This window comes from Hyperolius riggenbachi, chromosome 7, assembly GCF_040937935.1.
Source record: "Hyperolius riggenbachi isolate aHypRig1 chromosome 7, aHypRig1.pri, whole genome shotgun sequence".
Lineage (NCBI taxonomy): Eukaryota > Metazoa > Chordata > Amphibia > Anura > Hyperoliidae > Hyperolius > Hyperolius riggenbachi.
In genome coordinates, this window is record NC_090652.1 from 161673595 (window position 1) to 161695087 (window position 21493).

Here is a 21493-nt window from a genome sequence, read left to right on the forward strand (position 1 = left end):
GTCCAATGAGCACCTTTAGGCTTTACAGGGGTGCTTACAATTTAGCACCCCCCAAAATGTCAGGACAGTAAACACACCCCACAAATGACCCATTTTGGAAAGTAGACCCTTCAAGGTATTCAGAGAGGGGCATGGTGAGTCCGTGGCAGATTTCATTTTTTTTTTGTCGCAAGTTAGAAGAAATGGAAACTTTTTTTTTTTTTTTTTTTTCTCACAAAGTGTCATTTTCCGCTTACTTGTGACAAAAAATAATATCTTCTATGAACTCACTATGCCTCTCACTGAATACTTTGGGATGTCTTCTTTCCAAAATGGGGTCATTTGGGGGGTATTTATACTATCCTGGAATTCTAGCCCCTCATGAAACATGACAGGGGGTCAGAAAAGTCAGAGATGCTTGAAAATGGGAAAATTCACTTTTTGCACCATAGTTTGTAAACGCTATAACTTTTACCCAAACCAATAAATATACACTGAATGGGTTTTTTTTTTATCAAAAACATGTTTGTCCACATTTTTCGCGCTGCATGTATACAGAAATTTTACTTTATTTGAAAAATGTCAGCACAGAAAGTTAAAAAAATCATTTTTTTGCCAAAATTCATGTCTTTTTTGATGAATATAATAAGTAAAAATCGCAGGAGCAATCAAATAGCATCAAAAGAAAGCTTTATTCGTGACAAGAAAAGGAGCCAAAATTCATTTACGTGGTAGGTTGTATGAGCGAGCCATAAACCGTGAAAGCTGCAGTGGTCTGAATGGAAAAAAAGTGGCCGGTCCTTAAGGGGTAGAAAGCCCTAGGTCCTCAAGTGGTTAAACCGATTACATTTATGTGCACACATAGTTACATAAGTTGTTTTTTTTTGTTCCTCATATACAGTAAATTCTATAATAAGCTTTTTAAAATGTATATTTTTTTACGTCTGCAAAACTTACAAAGGAACTGCAATGCTACTTATAAACTCCATCCTACTTCCAAATACAGTGGCTTACTATGGCCAGTTTATACAATAAATTAAACCATACAAACAGCCTATTTTCTATACACAATTAGACTCTTTTTTTTTTTTTTTCAAATATTTTATTCTAAATACACTTTGAAAACAAAAGAAAAAGTAAAACGAATTATTATCCCTTATCTTATCTTCTCCGAGGTGGTATATCCATTACTTAAGGAGAGCCCACCCGCACCACTGCAACGAGCGACGGGCCCGCCAGACCCCCCCCCCCGCCAGGCGGGCACCCCGTCGACAGCAGAGCGCATGCACCTCCCGCTGGCAGACCGACAGCACCGCCCGCGACAGACCCGACATTCAGATTTTGTCAGAGACCGCGCCACAGGTCCACTGACAGACCGCACACACGCCCCACCGCCGGCAGAACGCCCACCCAGCGGGAGGGCACAACGGACTCACCGTCTGCCACAGAAGCGCGCGTGAACGCACCCCTATGTTCTTATAATAAACTTGTTTATGTATCCATCTACCAGGGAACATCGGCTTAATATATCGTCCAATGAGAGTAGGATATTTATTCTAATTATTCTTTCGTTTTCTTTGAACTCTAACCACCTTCTCTATTTTACATAATATTTATCTAGCTTTATTCATTCTCAAAGTGCATTTCATCAAATAATAAGCTTCTTATATAATAAATAATAAGCTTTGCAATACTCTGATTCAATGACGGGCGACAACGGATAAAATTGTTGGTACGCTCACCGCAGTGTTTTATTAACTGTATTTATACATCATAAATGAAGTAACAGTAGAGGTTAAGAGGTGCTCAGGGTGAAATAAAATATGTTTAAAAAGTGTACCATCAATATGTTAGACTTTAGTAGTAAAAGCATACAAACATCCCCGCCCATGGTCGGGTCAACAGTGGTATGATGACCATTACTAAAGTACCATTAAGTGAACCTTAAGAGGGCAAAAGAAGTTGAGTTTTACTAACCTGAAGTTTTTTTTTCCAGTCTCCTTGTAGTTTTGCAGATTCTTTGGTTTCCTGCCTCCTTGTAGTCTGTCAGATTCTTACATTGCATTCAGCTGCCATGGTGATTTTCCAATGATAGTAAGGTTTTTAAAAGTATGATAAAGAAGATGTTCCATTGTCTATAAAAAACCAGGGTCATACACTGGAAAATGGGGAATCTGCACTCGCTTTGTAGACTGCATATTATCATTATTATAATATAAGATCCAACATACAGACATCATAATACAGCTCAGGAGCAGAACCTGGTGACTCCCCCAGCAAAACTGAGCTGGTCGGGCCCCCTGCAAAACCCTGCCTCCCCCCCTCCCCCGGTCAAAGCTTTGGCTGGGCCCCATGCAATAACTGGGGCAGTGCCACACATTACCTGTTCTCAGTGGAGCCATGAGTCCTCCTCACTCCTCTCTTCAGCGGCACTGTACAGTCTATCTCCTTGCAGCCCCTAGTGCACAGCACATGACAGGCAGAGACGGGAGCTCCAAGGAAATAGACTGTATGGGGCAGCTGAAGAGATGCATAAGAAGGACGTGTAGCTTTACTGAGAACAGGTAATGTATGATGCTGCTGCACTCTGCATCTAACCAATGAAGCGCGCCTCCTTACCCGTGATGGGGGTCATGGGGGCTATTGTTACGCCTCTGGTCATATGCTACAATTTGGTGGCAGGCCATGTTCTGTGCTCAATCTGTATTATGGTGGCCATACACGGTACAATAAAAACGTTCGATTTTCCCGTTTATTCGATCTAAATGATCGAATTGAATGAAAGTTGAAAATATTTTTTTTTTTCGATCAAGAAATTCGAACGATTATCCCGTTTTTTCGGGAAAAATGATCGGACATGCTGGAAAAATCTTTATATTTGATCTAACGGAATAATCGAGCTAAATTATCTAATTGAAAAATTGTACCATGTATGGCCACCTTAAGAAGAAATCCTTATGAACAATGCAGTGATTGAACAACCCCATGTTATTGGACATCCCTACTAGTGATGTCGCGAACCTCCAATTTTCGGTTCGCGAACCCTGTTCGCGAACCTCCGCGAAAGGTGCGGTTCGCGAAAAAGTTCGTGAACCGCAATAGACTTCAATGGGGAGGCGAACTTTGAAAAATAGAAAAAATTCTACCGGCTGGAAAAATGATAGAAAACATGTTTCAAGGTCAATTTTCAAATACAGGCCTGCTCTCCCTCCTACCCTCCACACTCCTATCCTCCTACCCTTCTACCCTCCACCCTCCTACCCTCCACCCTCCTACCCTCCACCCTCCTACCCTCCAACCCTCCACCCTCCTACCCTTCTACCCTCCACCCTCCTACCCTCCACCCTTCTACCCTCCTACCCTCTACCCTCCACCCTCCTACCCCTCTACCCTCCACCCTCCTACCCTCCACCCTCCTACCCTCCCCCTTCCTACCCTCCTACCCTCCAACCCTCCTACCCTCCACCCCTCCTACTCTCCACCCTTCTACCCTCCACCCTTCTACCCTCCTACCCTTCTACCCTCCTACCCTCTACCCTTCTACCCTCCACCCTCCTACCCTCCACCCTCCTACCCTCTACCCTTCTACCCTCCACCCTTCTACCCTCCACCCTCCTAACCTCCACCCTCCTACTCTCCAACCCTCCTACTCTCCAACCCTCCTACCCTCCACCCTTCTACCCTCCACCCTCCTACCCTCCACCCTCCTACCCTTCTATCCTCCACCCTTCTACCCTTCACCCTTCTACCCTCCACCCTTCTACCCTCCACCCCTCCTACCCTCTACCTTCCACCCTTCTAACCTTCTAACCTTCTGCCCTCCTACCCTTCTAACCTTCTACCCTCCACCCTCCTACCCTCCACCCTTCTACCTTCCACCCCTCCTACCCTTCTACCCTCCTACCCTTCTACCCTCCACCCTTCTACCCTCCACCCTTCTACCCTCTGCCCTCCTACCCTCCACCCTCCTACCCTCCACCCTCCACCCTCCTACCCTCTACCCTTCACCCTCCTACCCTCTACCTTCTACCCTCCACCCTTCTACCCTCTACCCTTCTACCCTCCTACCCTCTACCCTCCTACCCTCCACCCTTCTACCCTCTACCCTTCTACCCTCTACCTTCCTACCCTCCACCCTTCTACCCCTCCACCCTTCTACCCTCCACCCTTCCACCCTTCTACCCTCCTACCCTCTACCCTTCTACCCTCCACCCTCCTACCCTCCTACCCTCTACCCTCCTACCCTCTACCCTCCTACCCTCCTACCCTCTACCCTTCTACCCTCTACCCTTCTACCCCTCCACCCTTCTACCCTCCACCCATCTACCCTTCTACCCTCCTACCCTTCTACCCTCCACCCTTCTACCCTCCTACCCTTCTGCCCTCCTACCCTTCTACCCTTCGACCCTCTTACCTATTCCCTCCTACCGGAGGGAGGAGGGTCTCATCTGCCAGAGAATTATAGTATTTCAAAAGCCAGCTTACACACCGTGGCTGGGAATTTAACCCAGGTCTCACTGTGTGGTGGGCAAGTACCTTAACCGCTGTACCACCAACACTACTAACTGAAGCTAGCCTAGCATGTACCATTTCTGCTCAATCCAAGAGAAAAATTAGACAAGACAAATAACATTTATATCACACTTTTCTCCTGGCGGACTCAAAGCACCAGAGCTGCAGCCACTAGGGCACACTCTATAGGCAGTAGCAGTGTTAGGAAGACTTGCCTAAGGTCTCCTACTGAATAGGTGCTGGCTTACTGAACAGACAGAGCCAAGATTCAAACCCTGGTCTCCTGTGTCAGAGGCAGAGCCCTTAACCATGACACCATCCAGCCACTGCTTAAGGATTTGTAGCCAGGCATGGCCTTGCCTTTTGTGTTCAACAGTTGTCAAAAGAGAACCCCAGATAGCCAGGCACTGTACCACCAACACTACATGCTGAAGCCAGCCTAGCATGTACCATTTATGCTCAATCCATTTATGCTCAAAAATACAAGAGAGAGAGAGAGATTAATCTACCTGGCTATCTGGGGTTCTATAATACTATAATTCCCTGTCAGATGAGACCCTCCTCCCTCCGGTAGGAGGGTGGAGGGAGGGAGTAATATACAAGAGCCTGATTAAACTCTCCCTAGCAGAGTGTGTGCAGCAGCTGTCCCTTAACTAATTCGTGTAGGCAGATGAGTGAGTAAAACAGCACTTGCCTTTTATAAGGGGGGGGGGGGGGGGCTCCAGGCATGAGTGCAGTCTGATTGGCAACAATATGCCTGCTGACTGTGATGTAGAGGGTCAAAGTTCTTCTCCATAGAGCATTATGGGGCGAATTGAACTTCCGGAAAAGTTCGCCTTTGCATGGCGAACGCAAACCACCGAAGTTCGCCTGGAACCGTTCGCCAGCGAACCGTTCGCTACATCTCTAATCCCTACCCTTGTTTTTTATCATACAAGTAACAAGTAAGTGTAGCTTTGCACAAATAAATCCCAATAAGTAAATAAATGCCTAGTGAAACTAAAGAATTTGATAATTTTTACAATTTGTCTGCAGATTTTTTATCACCCTATCCACAAAAACGGCACTGAAACTTTCCTTGTAGTGTTACATGTTAGATGGTCCTTACACTTCTTCATCAAACCAACCAAAGAAATGAATCCCCCATGTACCGCACCACACCAATATATATCAAATATAAAGAGCTTTATTGTTTACATAATTGCACAAAAAATTGTGTAAAAACAATTAAAAACAATCTCCAGGTAGACACTAATAAATGAAGCCAATGGCTGTAATAAATTGCAATGATGAATAAATGAATGGATAAATAAAGCCCAACCCTTCACTCAACCATAATAATCCATAGGTATAAACATACCCTTACACTTCTGTCCTAAGTGTGGGGTGCACAAACTTGTAAGAATCCTCTACAATGTAAATGATACTGAGCCTATTCCCTGTGAAGTCACCATCTCTCCCCACATCCTATCTGCGCCCCTGTGCTCCCTACTGTAAATGCAATGGTGTCAGATGCAACCTAATCCACAGTGCTATGGTATAGGTAGGTACTTGTATGTCTAGAAGGAGCGAGCAGTGAGGCTTGTGTAATGGTGCTGCTCTTTAAGAATCCACCTCAGTGGCCATGAAATCTAGGATAAAGACAAGAAATACAGCGCACTCAGTGAACCAGTGGTAGGAAAGGCAGGGATGCCTGGAGTAATCTCACCTTAGAAAGTTGCTGGCAAGCCTGTACAGGTTTGCAAATAAAACTTGTTATACCACACGGCAGCCGCCATAGCCTTTCATGCACTACTACATTGACAAGTGCTAATCACTACTGCCTGCACTCTGTTTATACAGTCACACAGAGCAACAGAGAGTTTTGGACATCCTCATTACTGCATAACACTTTGCACTAGTGCAACCTGCCATAGCCTGTGTGGTGCGGCCGCATAGTGCGGAACTTGCACACAGCCCAGGCAGAGACCTGTAAAGATACAACCACGGATTCCAGCCCTGCCTTCCTACGGAGGAGAATCTGGACACTGCCAAGCCTGGTCCCCGGCCAGAGGGACACATGAGCAGCCACTAGACCTGTACAGGCGTGCCAGCAACTTTCTAAGGTGAGATTACTCCAGGCATCCCTGCCTTTCTTACCACTGGTTCTCTGAGTGCGCTCTATTTCTTGTCTTTATCCTAGACCTAATCCACAGTGATTCCTAATTAGCATAAATGCTTACTCAGTTTGCTAGCTTGTCAGCTGACATGGAACTAACATGGCTGTATTTTTGTGTAGTCTACATCCGATACTGTGTAAAGATTGCTGGTGAATGACTATGACTGTATGCTATTTCATTAAGTGGCTGAAAAAATATGGCTTGAAGAAACTGAAGCTGGAGCTCTCTAGGCTGGTGTTTGGGCCAGATTGTACTCATCAGAAGAACCTAGTGCCGGCACTACATAAGAAGGTTTCTGCCAAATACTGCACTATTTTTCCAAGTGTGGAGATCAATGTGAGTCACTTGTTTATAAATGTTTTCCTTTTATTCCTGTATCTTTCCTTCATGTACCCTCCTGTATTATGTATCTAAAATGAGAAGAATACAGTGTTCCCCAGTGCCTACAGGCATCTTTAAGCTCAGCAACCTTCCCAATATACACAGGACCAAAGACACACACACTCCTTCTACACCCACTCCCACAAGAGTAGACATATTTTGCCTATGCATCCACCCACACACACTCCCATGAAAAGCTCCACCCACCATATAGGATCAAGGATAGGATCAGTAGGTAAGTACCATAATTTGCTAGCCTATCTCTTATCACACTATTGTACAAAATGGCGGTGCCCAACGGGCACCAATCTGCTAGTATATTTATTATATAGACGTTTACATATTAAGTTATGAAAACTTCTTAGGTTTGTACTGCATCTATGTTTTTCCAAATGCAGCAGAACAAACGTGATATATATTTGAAAAATGGCAATGCAACCCAGCTCCAGTTTCTCGCATCTGTTTCCACCTGATGGGGCATCTGATTAGAGGGAGATTAATCTTGCATACACAGCACATCAATTAAATGATCAAACCGCATTGTTTAACTATTCAATGCTGACAATGCTATGGCTAATCAATTGATCACTGCTCCTGCCCCACCCCCTATCGGCCTAAATTTTCCACCCTGTCTTTTCAATACTTCCAATCAATTTAAGGCTAAAATCGATAGGCATTTGATTGATCAGACATGATGGTGCAAAAGATTTGAATGGAAAATTCGATGCGAATCAATGCCTGTATAGCCTGCTGTAATGTTGTTTTTTTTTTATAGGTGCCATAAATGTATTAAAATGAGGCTTAGATCAATAATGCAGTGTATTTGCATCATCTGTTTTTAGATACAGGCATTTTACTTCTAGTGTTTATGCAGGTCCAGTTTAAGCGGCACTGGGGCCCCAGGGCAAAGGTAACCTGGGGGCCCCCTACCCCCCCCCCCCCTTCTGGCAAAGACAGCCACCAGGGCCCCCCCTGCAGTAACTCCCTGGCAGAAAACCTAGTGGTACAGTCCCCCCACAGCAAGTAGTTTTTTTTTTTTTTTGTACTGATGATGTTGATTAATGACAGTGTTTTTATTTATATCACCCAAGATTAGTAGGACGACAAATTGTGGGCGATATCAATGACACGACAGTACTGTCATCAATAAAAGCAATAACAGGTTGTGGCAGGCCCACACACCAAAATAACCTCACACATGCAAGCCCCCACCTTTCAACAAAATCTAATTTGTCCAGACTCCTATAACACCAAATTATACTGATCAAGTCCCTGAAGCAAGTAAAGCAAATGGCAAAGAGGTGGAGAGGGGCTTGCATGTGTGAGGTTGTTTTGGTGTGTGGACCTGCCACAATTGAACCTATTATTGTTTTTATTAATAACAGAACTGTCTTTTTATTGATATCACCCATGATTGGTAGGACACTGCATCGTGGGTTATATCAGTAAAATGACACAACAGTACTGTTATTAATTAAAACAATAATAGGTTGTGGCAGGTCCACACCAAAACAACTTCACACATGCAAGCCCCCACCTTTCAACAAAATCTGGCTTGTCCACTCTCCGTCCTCAGACTGACTCACCCTTTCTCCCGATTTCCTGGATCTGACACGGCATGACATCTGTCCAGATGCATGCAGTCACGATCCCCGGCCTCCAGCCGATGTATACAGTCCAGCTGCGGTCACAGCAGGGCGCCTCTTCCTCCTCGTAGGCACGGACATACTGACATGACGTCACTTGCCTGCGTCACGTCGGGGAGAGTGCCGCTGCGGCTGGCTGCTGTGCGTCCCACCACAGGAAAGGATGGAAGGCGGAAGGCAGGCGGAAACCATGGAAACCAGGCCGACGCGGCAGAATCAGGTAACGTATATGCCCGCAACCCTCCCAGCCTGCCGCTCACAACTCCTTAGCACCCACCACCAGCCGCACCAAGTTATACCACGCTCACGCCAGTGTACCCGACGGCCCACGGCCACTGCAGGCACATTTAACTTTTAAAAAGGGAGATGCTACGGGGTCCCTCTGGACTCTGGGGCCTGGGGGCAATTGCCCGTTTTGCCTTTATTGAAGCCCTGTGTTTATGTTAGGAAAGAACTCCTCACTATCCCCATACTCCATACTAAAGCTATGTACACACTGTTAGTAACAGCTGCCTATTGTAGGGATCAGGACTCATTCACTAGGGTGACAGTTCTGTGCACAATCTTATACAGGTGCATCCCCCAGACATACGGTAGGTAAGTGAAATACACTATTGCTGTGGGAAGGGGAGGAGGGGCAATAGAGTGGTATACAACACAGTGGCTTCTAATGGGGAAGGGTAAGGAGGGAAACGATGCACTCGACCGCTAGTGTTGCTAAAAGCTTGAATATGTTGGATCTTTAAATGAGCTTGGGGACAGCTGTACATAAGCTGGATTTTCAGCCAAGGCAGCCACAAACTACTACCTCGACCAAGTTCCTTCTATTGTGTGTACACAGTTTTAGTGTTTGCTGAAGTGCTCTTAAAGGACAACTGTAACGAGAGGGATATGGAGGCTGCCATATTTATTTCCTTTTAAACAATACCAGTTGCCTGGCTACTGTGCTGTTCCGCTGCCTCTAATACTTTTAGCCATAGACCCTGAACAAGCAGATCAGGTGTTTCTGACATTTTTTGTCAGATCTGACAAGATTATGTGCATGCTTGTTTCTGGTGGGATTCAGACACTACTGCAGCCAAATAGATCTGCAGGGCTACCAGGCAACTGGTATTGTTTAAAAGGAGACCTTCAGCTGTCCTTTTAGATCTGTAAAGGGAAGATGAGCAGAGTCAAGGAACAATTTACATAGTTACATAGTTACATAGTTATTTGGGTTGAAAAAAGACATCCGTCCATCGAGTTCAACCAGAAAACAAAGCACAACACCAGCCTGCTCCCTCACATATCCCCGTTGATCCAGAGTAAGGCAAAAAACCCTTACAAGGCATGGTCTAATTAGCTCCAAAAGGGAAGAAATGCCTTCCCAACTCCAGATGGCAATCAGATAAAATCCCTGGATCAAGAGCCTCCAGAGAAGCAGCAGGACTGCGAGCGTGAAGGGCTGTCTCCCTCTCCTCCCGACTGGACCACGTTAAAGTTCTTCCTACCTCAACTTAGCACTTTATCTCATGCACTTTTTGCACCTACTGATCGTATTTTTGACATATACTGCACAGGTTCACTTTGACCTAGACTTTCTTGCTTGTTATCTAGGATATAACAGAGGTACCTTAACGTGATTGTGGGCAACACTGTTGCAGATCTCACATTTTTGTATATAATTTTTGTTTTCCTCCAGTTTTTCGTATTTATTTATTTATTGATTGTATTGCACATAGTTCATTAATTGATAGTCGGCTCTTTTGCACAGATCATATAAGCAGCAGCACTTTTTGTTGTTAGGAAGTTCTGGCATATAGCAATTATTTTGGGCAGTTATCATATGTATTAACAGCCGGGAAGTGTATTGTTTACAGACAATGTTAGGAGATTTTAATTGTATCATGTTTTTAAATTTTTAAAGGGATATGTCCCTAATAAATTCTGAGATTTGATTGGATTGATCATACATTTACCTTTACAGTTATAGGGTTTCTTTTTTTTTTTCTTTCTATGCATAGTAGTGTTTTTTCTGTCTAGGTTGTGTACCAATTTAGTGGACAGTACTTTGCTCTATAATTTATGTGTAGCCAAAATCCCTGGATCAACACCACTGGGCATGACCTAGTAATTATAGCCATGGATGTCTTTCAATGCAAGGAAAGCATCTAAGCCCCCTTTAAATGCAGGTATAGAGTTTGCCATAACTACTTCCTGTGGCAATGAATTCCACATCTTAATCACTCTTACTGTGAAAAACCCTTTCCTAAATAAATGGCTAAAATGTTTTTCCTCCATGCGCAGATCATGTCCTTTGTGAAGGCCTAGGGGCGAAAAGCTCATCCGCCAAGCTTTTATATTGGCCTCTGATGTATTTTTACATGTTAATTAGATCCCCTCTAAGGCGTCTTTTCTCTAGACTAAATAAGCCCAGTTTATCTAGCCTTTCTTGGTAAGTGAGACCTTCCATCCCTCTTATCAATTTAGTTGCTCGTCTCTGCTCCTGCTCTAAAACTGCAATATATTTCCTGTAATGTGGTGCCCAGAACTGAATTCCGTATTCCAGATGTGGCCTTACCAGAGCGTTAAATAGGGGCAATATTATGCTAGCATCTCAAGTTTTTGTTTCCCTCTTAATGCATCCCAAAATGTTATTAGCTTTAGCTGCAGTGGCTTGACATTGAATACGATTATTTAACTTGTTGTCGAAGAGTACTCCTAAGTCCTTCTCCAAGTTTGATGTCCCCATCTGTATCCCGTTTATTTTGTATGGGTACGACCAAAATGCATGACTTTACATTTTTCAACATTGAATTTCATCTGCCATGTATGTGCCCATATAGCCATCCTATCCAGATCCTGTTGCAATACGTCACTATCTTCCTGAGAGTTTATGATTCTGCACAATTTTGCATCATCTGCGAAAATAGCAACATTGCTTTCTACTGCATCTACTAGATCGTTAATAAATAAATTGAAGAGCACTGGACCCAGTACTGACCCCTGTGGGACCCAACTGCTAACAGTCACCCATTTTGAGTATGATCTATTGACCGCAACTCTTTGTTTTCTGTCCATTAGCCAGTTCCCTATCCATGCACACAGACTCTTCCCCAGTTCCTGAATCCTCAACTTTTGCACCAGACTTTTGTGGGGAACAGTGTTGAAGGCCTTTGCAGAGTCCAAGTATATCACATCTACAGCATTCCCAATATCCACATTAGCGTTCACTACCTCATAAAAGTTGAGCATGTTAGTCAAACAGGACCTGTCTTTAGTAAACTCATGCTGATGCTGAGTAATAAGACTATGAAGTCTTGTATAGTATCTTTTAGTAACCCCTAAAATAGTTTGCACACAACTGATGTTAAGCTTACAAGTCTATAATTTCCTGGATGTGATTTTATGCCCTTGGGCATAATGGGAAAACGTGGGCTGTACGCCAATCTACTGGAACTCTGCTAGTTGAAAGGGAATAACAAAAGATAAGATAAAGGGGTTTACTTAATTCCCTTAGAACCCTAGGATGCATGCCATCCGGGCCAGGTGCCTTATCTATTTTTAATTTATTTAGTCTTGCCTTCACTTCTTCCTGTGTTATGTATTTAATAACCAATTGGAAGATTGAGACTCTTCTGCATCTGTAATTTGCAACAGTGATGTTTCCCTTGTGAAGACAGAAGCAAGGAAAGCATTTAATAACTCCGCCTTACCTTGGTTATCCACCATTGAGTTCCCACCCTCATCCTTTAGGAGTCCAATACAGTCAACCTTTCTTTTTTTAGAGCTGATGTACTTGTAAAACTTGTTTGGGTTTTAAATTCACAACAATAATGCCTAACCCTAACCGATATCCTCTATCAAATTCCTATCTCTAACCGATATCCTCTATCAAATGCCTAACTCTAACAGATATCCTCTATCTATGCCTAACACTAACCAATATCCTCTATCTATGCCTAATACTAACCAATATCCTCTATCTATGCCTAATACTAACCAATATCCTCTATCTATGCCTAACACTAACCAATAACCTCTATCTATGCCTAACACTAACCAATAACCTCTATCTATGCCTAATACTAACCAATATCCTCTATCTTTGCCTAATACTAACCGAGCCCCCTAACCCTTTTCTCACTTGAACCCTCAGTCTATTGATGCCTAACCCTAACCGATATCCTCTATCGATGCCTAACCCTAGCCAATATCCTGTGTTTACAATTATTTATATGGTTTCCAATAATTTAATCTAGAAATGTAATGTGTATTGATGTGTATTGTAATACATGTGCATATAATTTCTGTGTACAGGGAGTGGTAAAGCACCTCCAGTTTCAGCCCAAGGAACTGGAGGAATATTTAGCACAACTGGAGAAGGTGCTGAGCCGCTATATTCAGCGACTACAATGGCTCTTATCAGGTGATTGTTTCCACTTTATATGATGGTTATTTTTGTATTACCAGATAACAAGGTAGTGATGATATTTGTGCAATTTCACTATGGTTGGCACAAAAAGGAGAATGCCACCTAAACATCTTGGGCTGTTGGCATTGCCACCATTTTGATGCACCTTCCATTGTAACCAATAGATTTTTTACCTAAAACAGCATATTTATTTTTGTCCTGAATGCCCTGTTATTACAGCTTAATGATTGCAGACAAATGTGTAATAATGAGAACCTTGGTGTCTTACTAAGTAATTTACTCTCTCCTAGTAAGTGATGCTTAACTTAGTAATCACAAAATGATAACATGATGAAGTTGTAAAATGAACCTTTGTGCAACAGAGCAGAACACACAGAAGACACTTGATATTTGAAGATACTTTAACAAACAGCTTTCTTACCTGGCACTCACCGCAAAAATTATTGCAAACTTCCACCATGTGCAAGCCCCATTTGGATATAACACCCCTACCAGTGACCATTTTGTCTCATGCCCCCTCCTAACCACTGCTCTGTGACTTGGGAGCTACATTACCTGTGGGGTGCTCCAAACTCTCAAACTAGGGTGAGCAGCACAGGTGGGGTCCCAAGCATTTGTCGCCCCCGTTAAACATGTAATTGCATTATTATGTGAAACTGATGTATATTTCTAGGATAGATGAGCTAGTGTAAATGGTTCAACCCTTGCAAGATCTGGTACTGCAAGTACAGGTGCATTGGCTATGACTTTATATTTACTGATGCAAGGAGATTAGCACCCACTGGGGATAGACGTGTGCTTTTCTGGAACAGGCTCTGCAACACAGAGTCGAGACTGGAATTTGTTAAATTGCCTTTAAATTTGCTGACAGGCTTTCCTTGCAGACCATTTAAAAGCCAGGGGCTGCTTGGTAGTGAGCATTTGCCATTCTTTGGGCTTGATTCACGAAATGGTGCTAACTGTTAGCACACTGTTAAAAGTGGTTTGCACGTTAACATTAATTTTTCACACGTTAACGGTCACGTTCGTGCGATAAATTCACGTTAACATGCGAACGCAATTTTTTTTGCACAATAACCTTTTTTTTGCGCAAAACCTGTTTTTTACGCGAAAATGCGCTAAAACGTGCGAAGAGCCGTGCTAACAGCTGTGCTAAAAGTTAGCACCATTTTGTGAATCAAGCCCTTTGTGTTTGTATTGTTGGGAAGTAGTTAGGGGTGGTTTCTCAGTTGGTGCGGACACTTGGGGAGCTGCTTTTGCTGTTCCCACCCCTCCGGGGTGTAGCTTGTCGGTGGTGACTAGAGATGGCCTGAACTCTTTGCAAGCGAACAGTCCCTAGGGAATGACCTCGGGGTCACTTCCGTGTTTTGCAAGCTTCCATAGTACTGCGCAGATGCTTTCCCAGCGGCACCGCGTCCTTGAGCATGCTTGTGTGATGTCATGCGCAGAGTGCTCTCAGCTGTGGGTGCACACTCAAGGATGCGCAGTCACCGCAAAAGCGTCTGCACAGTACTATGGAAGCTTTGTGAACACGGAAATGACCCCGAGGTCTTTCCCCAGGGACACTTGCGAAGAGTTTGGGCCATTTCAAGTGGTGACATATTTATTCACTACTCTATCAAGAGGCAAATGCCAAATTAAAAGCTACTCCAGAAGAGCAAATTACCGGTATGTATATGTATGTATTTTATACTGTTGATTCTACTTAATAAAAATGCCTTAGTAATAATTAAGGCATTAATTATTGTATTTTTGCATAAATTATGTATATGTGTATGTTATGTTTGGCAGGCAATGTAATGACTTCCATTTTGTTACCTCAAATAAAATGCATTAGAGTTAATGTGATGTGTGGTCCATATTGCAGGGAGTCGCCGGGTATTTGGCACGGTATTGGAGAAAAAGATCTGTATATTAATTGACTCATCCAACTCAATGGCTCCTTATGTGTCAGAGATGAAGAAAGGATTGATATCACTTCTGTGGGAACAGCTAAAGCCTAGAAACATCTGGTAGGTAGAAAGTAATTTAATTACTTATGAGGGACTGGCACCGCTTTGAATCCTTATATCAGAATCAGATTTTGATCAAGTAAGTTTACACTTGCAAGGAATTTGACTTGGCATTTTACCAACACAGGCAATATAATGATTGGGCACACAGTATAGGAATTAAAATAATAGATAAAAGTAAGTGGCCACTTTCCAATGCCTATAACTTCCAGACTACCCATAGGTGGTGGAAAGTGGCCACACGTGTGCGCATGTACATGTGCAGCACCCACGGGTGTATTGCTATCCTGTCCCCTGCAAAACTTGCAGGAAGTGGTTAATCGACATCCAGCAAGGGGGAGATATGGTTTATGTTTGTGTGTAGTAAAAAATATTCCCAACAATAAATACAGATTAAAAAGTTATCACACCAGTAGATGCAAAATAAAAACAATCACACTAAGCATTGCTTTTTTGTAGGAGGGCTTTTCGGTCTCTTTTTGTCACCTATACTTTCCTTGCAGTTTTGGGTCACCCTGAACTGATTGGTTAATCTGTTGTACTAGTGCAAGCCCTATCTCATAATGCCATATCAATCCCTGCCATGCACTGAGGAGGACTAAAAGTCCAAAACAGGCTGTCTGCATGTGGGGTTGGTGTAGCTGTGTAAAATGTAAAGCTATAGGCTTGCTATACACCAGCGGGTCTGGATGTAAGCCTGGCTTCAGGGGCATAAAGAGATAATTTGCATATTCCGTAGCGGTGCATTGTGGGTAACCACATATGTTCACTTAAAGCGGAATTATCGCAAATACTTTCTGTTTTAAGAAGGCAAACCACACTAAGTATTGCTTTTTAGTAGGAGAGCTTTTCGGTCTCGTTTAGTTTCCTGTACTTTCCTTGTGGTTTTGGGTTGCCAAGAGTCGTTTGGTTACTCTGCTTTTCCAAGAATCAAAGAACAGAAAATCCCACAGTTTTGTTTTGATTAGGCTAGTTACACACCAGGACGTTGCGTTTAGGGGACGTTATAGGGCACATAACGTGCCCCTAACGCAACGCCTGGTGCTCGCTGGTGTGGACGTCGGAGTGAGCTGCGCTGTGCAGCTCACTCTGGCGTCCGTGATGCGTACTCTTGGACGCATGCGGCATCACGTGGTCCCGCCCGGCCAATCGCCGCACAGAGCGGCCGCTCCAGGAAGTAAACACTGCACGTCACTGAGTGCGGTGAATATTAACTAGCCATGTGCCCGGCCGCTCTCCCCTCCTCCCCAACATGACTGAGCATGTGGAAACAGTCTAACGCGGCTTAGCCGCGTAGAACGCACAGCATGCAGCACTTTGCTGCGTTACAATGTAACACAACGTGGGCAGTGTGAACAGCCCACTTGTGTTACATTGCTGTGCGTTGGGGGAGCGTTACAGGCTGCACTAACGTGCGCCTGTAACATCCCTGTGTGCAAGAAGCCTTAGAGTTTCCAGCTCATTTATCATACCTCAGGGAGCACTGCTTCAAACTTCACATACAGTGCAGCTACACAGCAACCCATCCCAACTAGTGATGGGCATTCCGGCTCTTTTAAGAGCTTCGGATCTTTTGACTCGTCTCCCTTCTAGGAGCTGGCTCTTTCGGCGCCCAAATGGCTCTTCATTAACAGCATTTGGATGCTTATATTTAAGGGGCGTGTTCCTCCGCCTGCAGCCCCTCCCCGCACTCTCGACTTGACTGAATAGATTAGCGGGGAAGAGGGCTGAGGGTTCTTCCACCAGCAGCCCCGCCCAATTCTTTGTGCAGAGAGTCGGAGAATTGAGTGACAGATCCGGAGGAAAATCCCCGCCCAGTCACATGGTGGGTGTTGCTGCTGGCTACCAGAGCTGAGCAGAGCGGCTGAAGCTTCAGCTCTGCTCAGCGCAGGCATCGGCTCCTCTCGTTGGCACCAAAGCATCGGCTCTTAGAGCCGGCTTGTTCGCGAATGACACATCACTAATCCCAACACATACTACACAGTTCTTAACATGGTATAAGAATACTGACTATCACAAAGCCTATCACAATACTAGCGATGGTCTTACAGTACTTAAAGCCATAGCTATGAAGCCATGGGCCACACTGCATATACTGTGTATAACAATCACATTATACAAAAAAAAATATATCAAAACCTGCTTGCCAAACAATAAGCTATACTATTTTCCAACAACTCGAGTCAGAGTTAATGGCATACTCTGAGTCTCTGACTCTCTGGGCATGAGACAAGGATACCCATTGTCACCACAGATCTCTGCACCCATTGTTATGCCACATTACAAGAAACACTGATGGCACTGGTTTGAGAGTGGGAAACACAAATCACAAAGTTACAGCTTGTGCTGATGACTTGCTGTTTTTTTCTGACCAACCCAGTTATTGCTTTGCCAAATCCTATTGCAGAATTTGACAGATATGGCAAGATGTCAAATTTTAAAATAAACCTTGACAAGCGCAGGCAGTTAATTTGGAATTGTCAGAGGAGGTTCATTCACAGCTAGAACAATTGTTTCCTGTTAGGTGGAGTAAAAACTATATAAGGTCTGGACACTAATATTTGCACCTCCCTAAAGGATACATATGAATATAGTTTTCCATCTATTCTGAAAACCCCTTAGTGATGATCTTAAGAAAATGGAAGCTACCACAACTCTCTTGGTTGGGGTGAACAGCAGTGGTCAAGATGAATGATATGCCCTGTCTCTTGTATCTATTCCAGACACTGCCTATCCCAATACCTATGCTATTTATACATAGTTACATAGTTAGTTTGGTTGAAAAAAGACATCCGTCCTTCAAGTCCAATCAGAAAAGAATAAATAAAATAATAATAATAAAAAAACACCAACCTAAACCTGCATATATCCCAGTTGATCTAGGGGAAGGTGAAAAACCTTACAAGGCCTGAGCCAATTAACCTTAAAAGGGAAAAATTCCTTCCTGATTCCAGATGGCAGTCAGATAAATCCCGGGAATTACCTAATAATTATAGCCATGGATGTCCTTCAGTGCAAGGAAAGCATCCAAGCCCTCTTTAAATGCAGATATACAGAGTTTGCCATAACTACTTCCTGAGGTAAGATGTTCCAGATTTTAACCGCACGTCAAATTCAAATGGTTAAACAGATATTTATGGCATGACAGTTATCCCAGACTTACAGTAAAATAAATATTCCATATTGGCGGTTTCCAATGTGAGCTGCGGCAGGGAGAGAGCAGCGAGATTGGAGGGGAGGGACTGGAGTGGCAAGAACGCGTGGCGTTGGTGAGCTGAAATCTACCCCCTGGCAGCCACATCAGCATCACGTCCTGGATGTAGATTTTGCCCAACCTTTCTTGTTAAGTGAATTCCTCCCTACTCTGCGTGCAATAAAGCATTTACCTGGTGCCGAGAGATACACATGGTTTTTCTAAAGACAATGGAAAATATGCGGGAAGAGTTAAATACTTTATTATACACTGAGCGGGGAGGAACTGTAGTTTCAGTGATGGCCACAAAAAGTTAATATCTCTCAGCAGTGGGAGGAGGTGGACTCTGCCCCGTGGGAAAGGAACTCCAGCTCTACTGGCAATTAGGGGCTGCGGATTGCTGCAGGTCAGGTATTGTCAGTAAGTTATTTATTGCGAAGGGTACAGGTGTGCAAAGCACAGAATTTTATGCATTGCTTAATAATGCAAATTCACTATAATGTGTGTGACACATGGGAGACTGGACTAGGGCTTTAACAATGCATCTGTTAAGTATGAAGTTCTTTTTCTTGTCAAAATTGAGCTAATATTAATTGTAAAAGTTGGAAAAATGTGATAATTTCAAATTAAATGGACGGTTCTTGTGAATCTAAAATGGTAACATAGTGAAAAGGAAAGGTGTTAGAAAGGTCTGTTTATTGTGATCTGTGTGATCTATTCTCTGCACAGGTTCAATATGATCAGCTTTGCAGAGAACATGGAGCCGTGGCAGGAGTGTTTGGTGAAAGCCACTGATGAGGCATGTCAGGATGCTGTGCAATGGTTGTCCCACCTGCAGCCAAGAGGAAACACCTGTATATTCCATGCTCTGGAGGTTGGTGCATTATACATCACATCTCAAGCTTCATATCACCTTCATACACCTGTTGTTGTGACAAAAATATTGTTCTTTCTTGTATATTGATTGCATTCTGTATGGTTTTCACCCACGGAACAATGTTCTGTAAGCACAACTCATCATGCCCTGGCACAGTAAGTAGTGTAACACTTTATAACTTTAAGGGCCCTTTTGCAACACAATGCAATAACATCGCAACGCAACATAGCAGAAAAGTGGCATCGCAAGGTAAGGTTGCATTATGAGTGTACATACGATGCTTTACGTTGCTGCATCGGAACCTGCCGCACCTCACACAGTGCAAAAGCGCCATAGAAATATCATTGCATTCTGTTGCGATTCGATGATATTGTCCATTGCGATGCAATGCAATGGACTCATGTGAAAGGGCCCTTGTATGTAGCTAGGTGTCTTTATTTGAGGGTCACAACAATGTTTGTTTTTATATTATTTGTGTTTAGAATACATAAAATCCAAATAACTACCACAGCAAAAACTTAACTTAACAGGAAAAAGGGAAAGTAAAATATAAAGAGAATTATAACATAGATAATTGTATGTTCAATCTGACTTCATGGAAATATTTACAACTAGGCCCTAGGCATTAATATAAATGTACTATATTATTGCCTTTGGTCCAGTAAAGAAACATAAGAAGACAGAAGAAGCCCATTATATATGCAGCAAAGACCCTTGTCTAGATTACTTGCCTTCATCCCTATTCGCAATGCCTATTGTCACTAACATCACTCATTAACGGTACATCAAATTCATATTATATTTTATACACTGATAAGAGGGACAGGGCTCAAGCCTTTTGGGTTCCTTAGCTTAGTGAAGGCAAAGAGTGCAGACAAAGATTTATGCAGCAGTTGTGATCAACATTATGGGTTTTCCAGATGTCCTTTTCTAGGGATGACAATAACAATGTAGTGTATCTAAATTATTGCTTAAAGAGAATCTGTACTCGAAAATTCTTACAATAAAAAGCATACCCTTCTATTCATTATGTTCTCCTGGGCCCTTCTGTGCTGTTTCTGCCACTCCCTGCTGCAATCCTGGCTTGTAATTGCCATTTTTATGCAGTGTTTACAAAGACATAGCAAGTGATACGCTGAGAGGAGCCCAGTGTGTGAGTCATACGGAGTGTGCAGGGGGCCTGGAGAGGGTGTGTATAGCTTCTAGCCAATCACAAGCAGCACATTTCAGCCAGACTGCCTCAGCCCGAAAGACCCGACAGAGGAGAGAAGATTAGATCATATAACAGAGATAATACAGCCACTGTGCAAGTAGGAAAGGCTGCAGTTAGACAGAGCACATTAGAACAAGTATAGGAACTTATAGGATAAAAGAAATGAGGATGAAAATTTTGTTACAGAGTCTCTTTAAGGACCTACACACATTTCCATTTAGAGAACGCTTGTGTTCTTCAGGACACTGCATTCAGCTTCTTGGTACAGTCAAGAGATGAGCAGAGTAGGTGATTTTTCCTCATGTATAGGAAGAAGAGATCAACATTGCATCTATAGAGGTGTCCTGTTTCTTGAGGGCCATTGCTAAAGATTACACAGCGCTCTGAAAACTTGAATCCTGCCCATGCCATGTCCAGTTCCTCCAACCCCCCAATTCCTCCATGTTAACCACTTGAGGACCCACCCTTTACCCCCCCCCCCCCTTAAGGACCAGCGCTGTTTGTTGTGATCTGTGCTGGGTGGGCTCTGCAGCCCCCAGCACAGATCAGGGTGCACGCAGAGCGATCAGATCGCCCCCCTTTTTTCCCCCCTATGGGGATGATGTGCAGGGGGGGTCTGATTGCTCCTGCCTGCAGGCATGTTGCGGGGGGGGGCACCTCAAAGCCCCCCTCCGCGGCGACATTCTCCCCCTCCCTCTCCTACCTTTCCCCCCCGGTGATCCGGGCTGCACAGGACGCTATCCGTCCTGTGCAGCCAGTGACAGGACGTCCCCTGTCACATGGCGGCGATCCCCGGCCGCTGATTGGCCGGGGATCGCCGATCTGCCTTACGGCGCTGCTGCGCAGCAGCGCCGTACAATGTAAACAAAGCGGATTATTTCCGCTTGTGTTTACATTTAGCCTGCGAGCCGCCATCGGCGGCCTGCAGGCTATTTACGGAGCCCCCCGCCGTGAATTGACAGGAAGCAGCCGCTCGCGCGAGCGGCTGCTTCCTGATTAATCAGCCTGCAGCTGGCGACGCAGAACTGCGTCGCTGGTCCTGCAGCTGCCACTTTGCCGACGCACGGTATAAGCGTGCGGTCGGCAAGTGGTTAATCAAGGGTGGGA

General features: G+C 44.0%; 1 protein-coding gene across 2 annotated transcripts in view; it reads left to right on the plus strand.

The window, feature by feature from the left end:
- The window catches only part of VWA3A (von Willebrand factor A domain containing 3A), a 172044-nt gene that overhangs the window by 128487 nt on the left and 22064 nt on the right, over positions 1–21493 (plus strand). For both annotated transcript variants that reach the window (XM_068244821.1, XM_068244822.1), the window contains 4 exons: positions 6834–6986; positions 12977–13085; positions 14959–15103; positions 19026–19170. In XM_068244821.1, coding sequence (XP_068100922.1) covers positions 6834–6986; positions 12977–13085; positions 14959–15103; positions 19026–19170 — 552 coding nt within the window. The remainder of the gene's footprint in view (positions 1–6833; positions 6987–12976; positions 13086–14958; positions 15104–19025; positions 19171–21493) is intronic.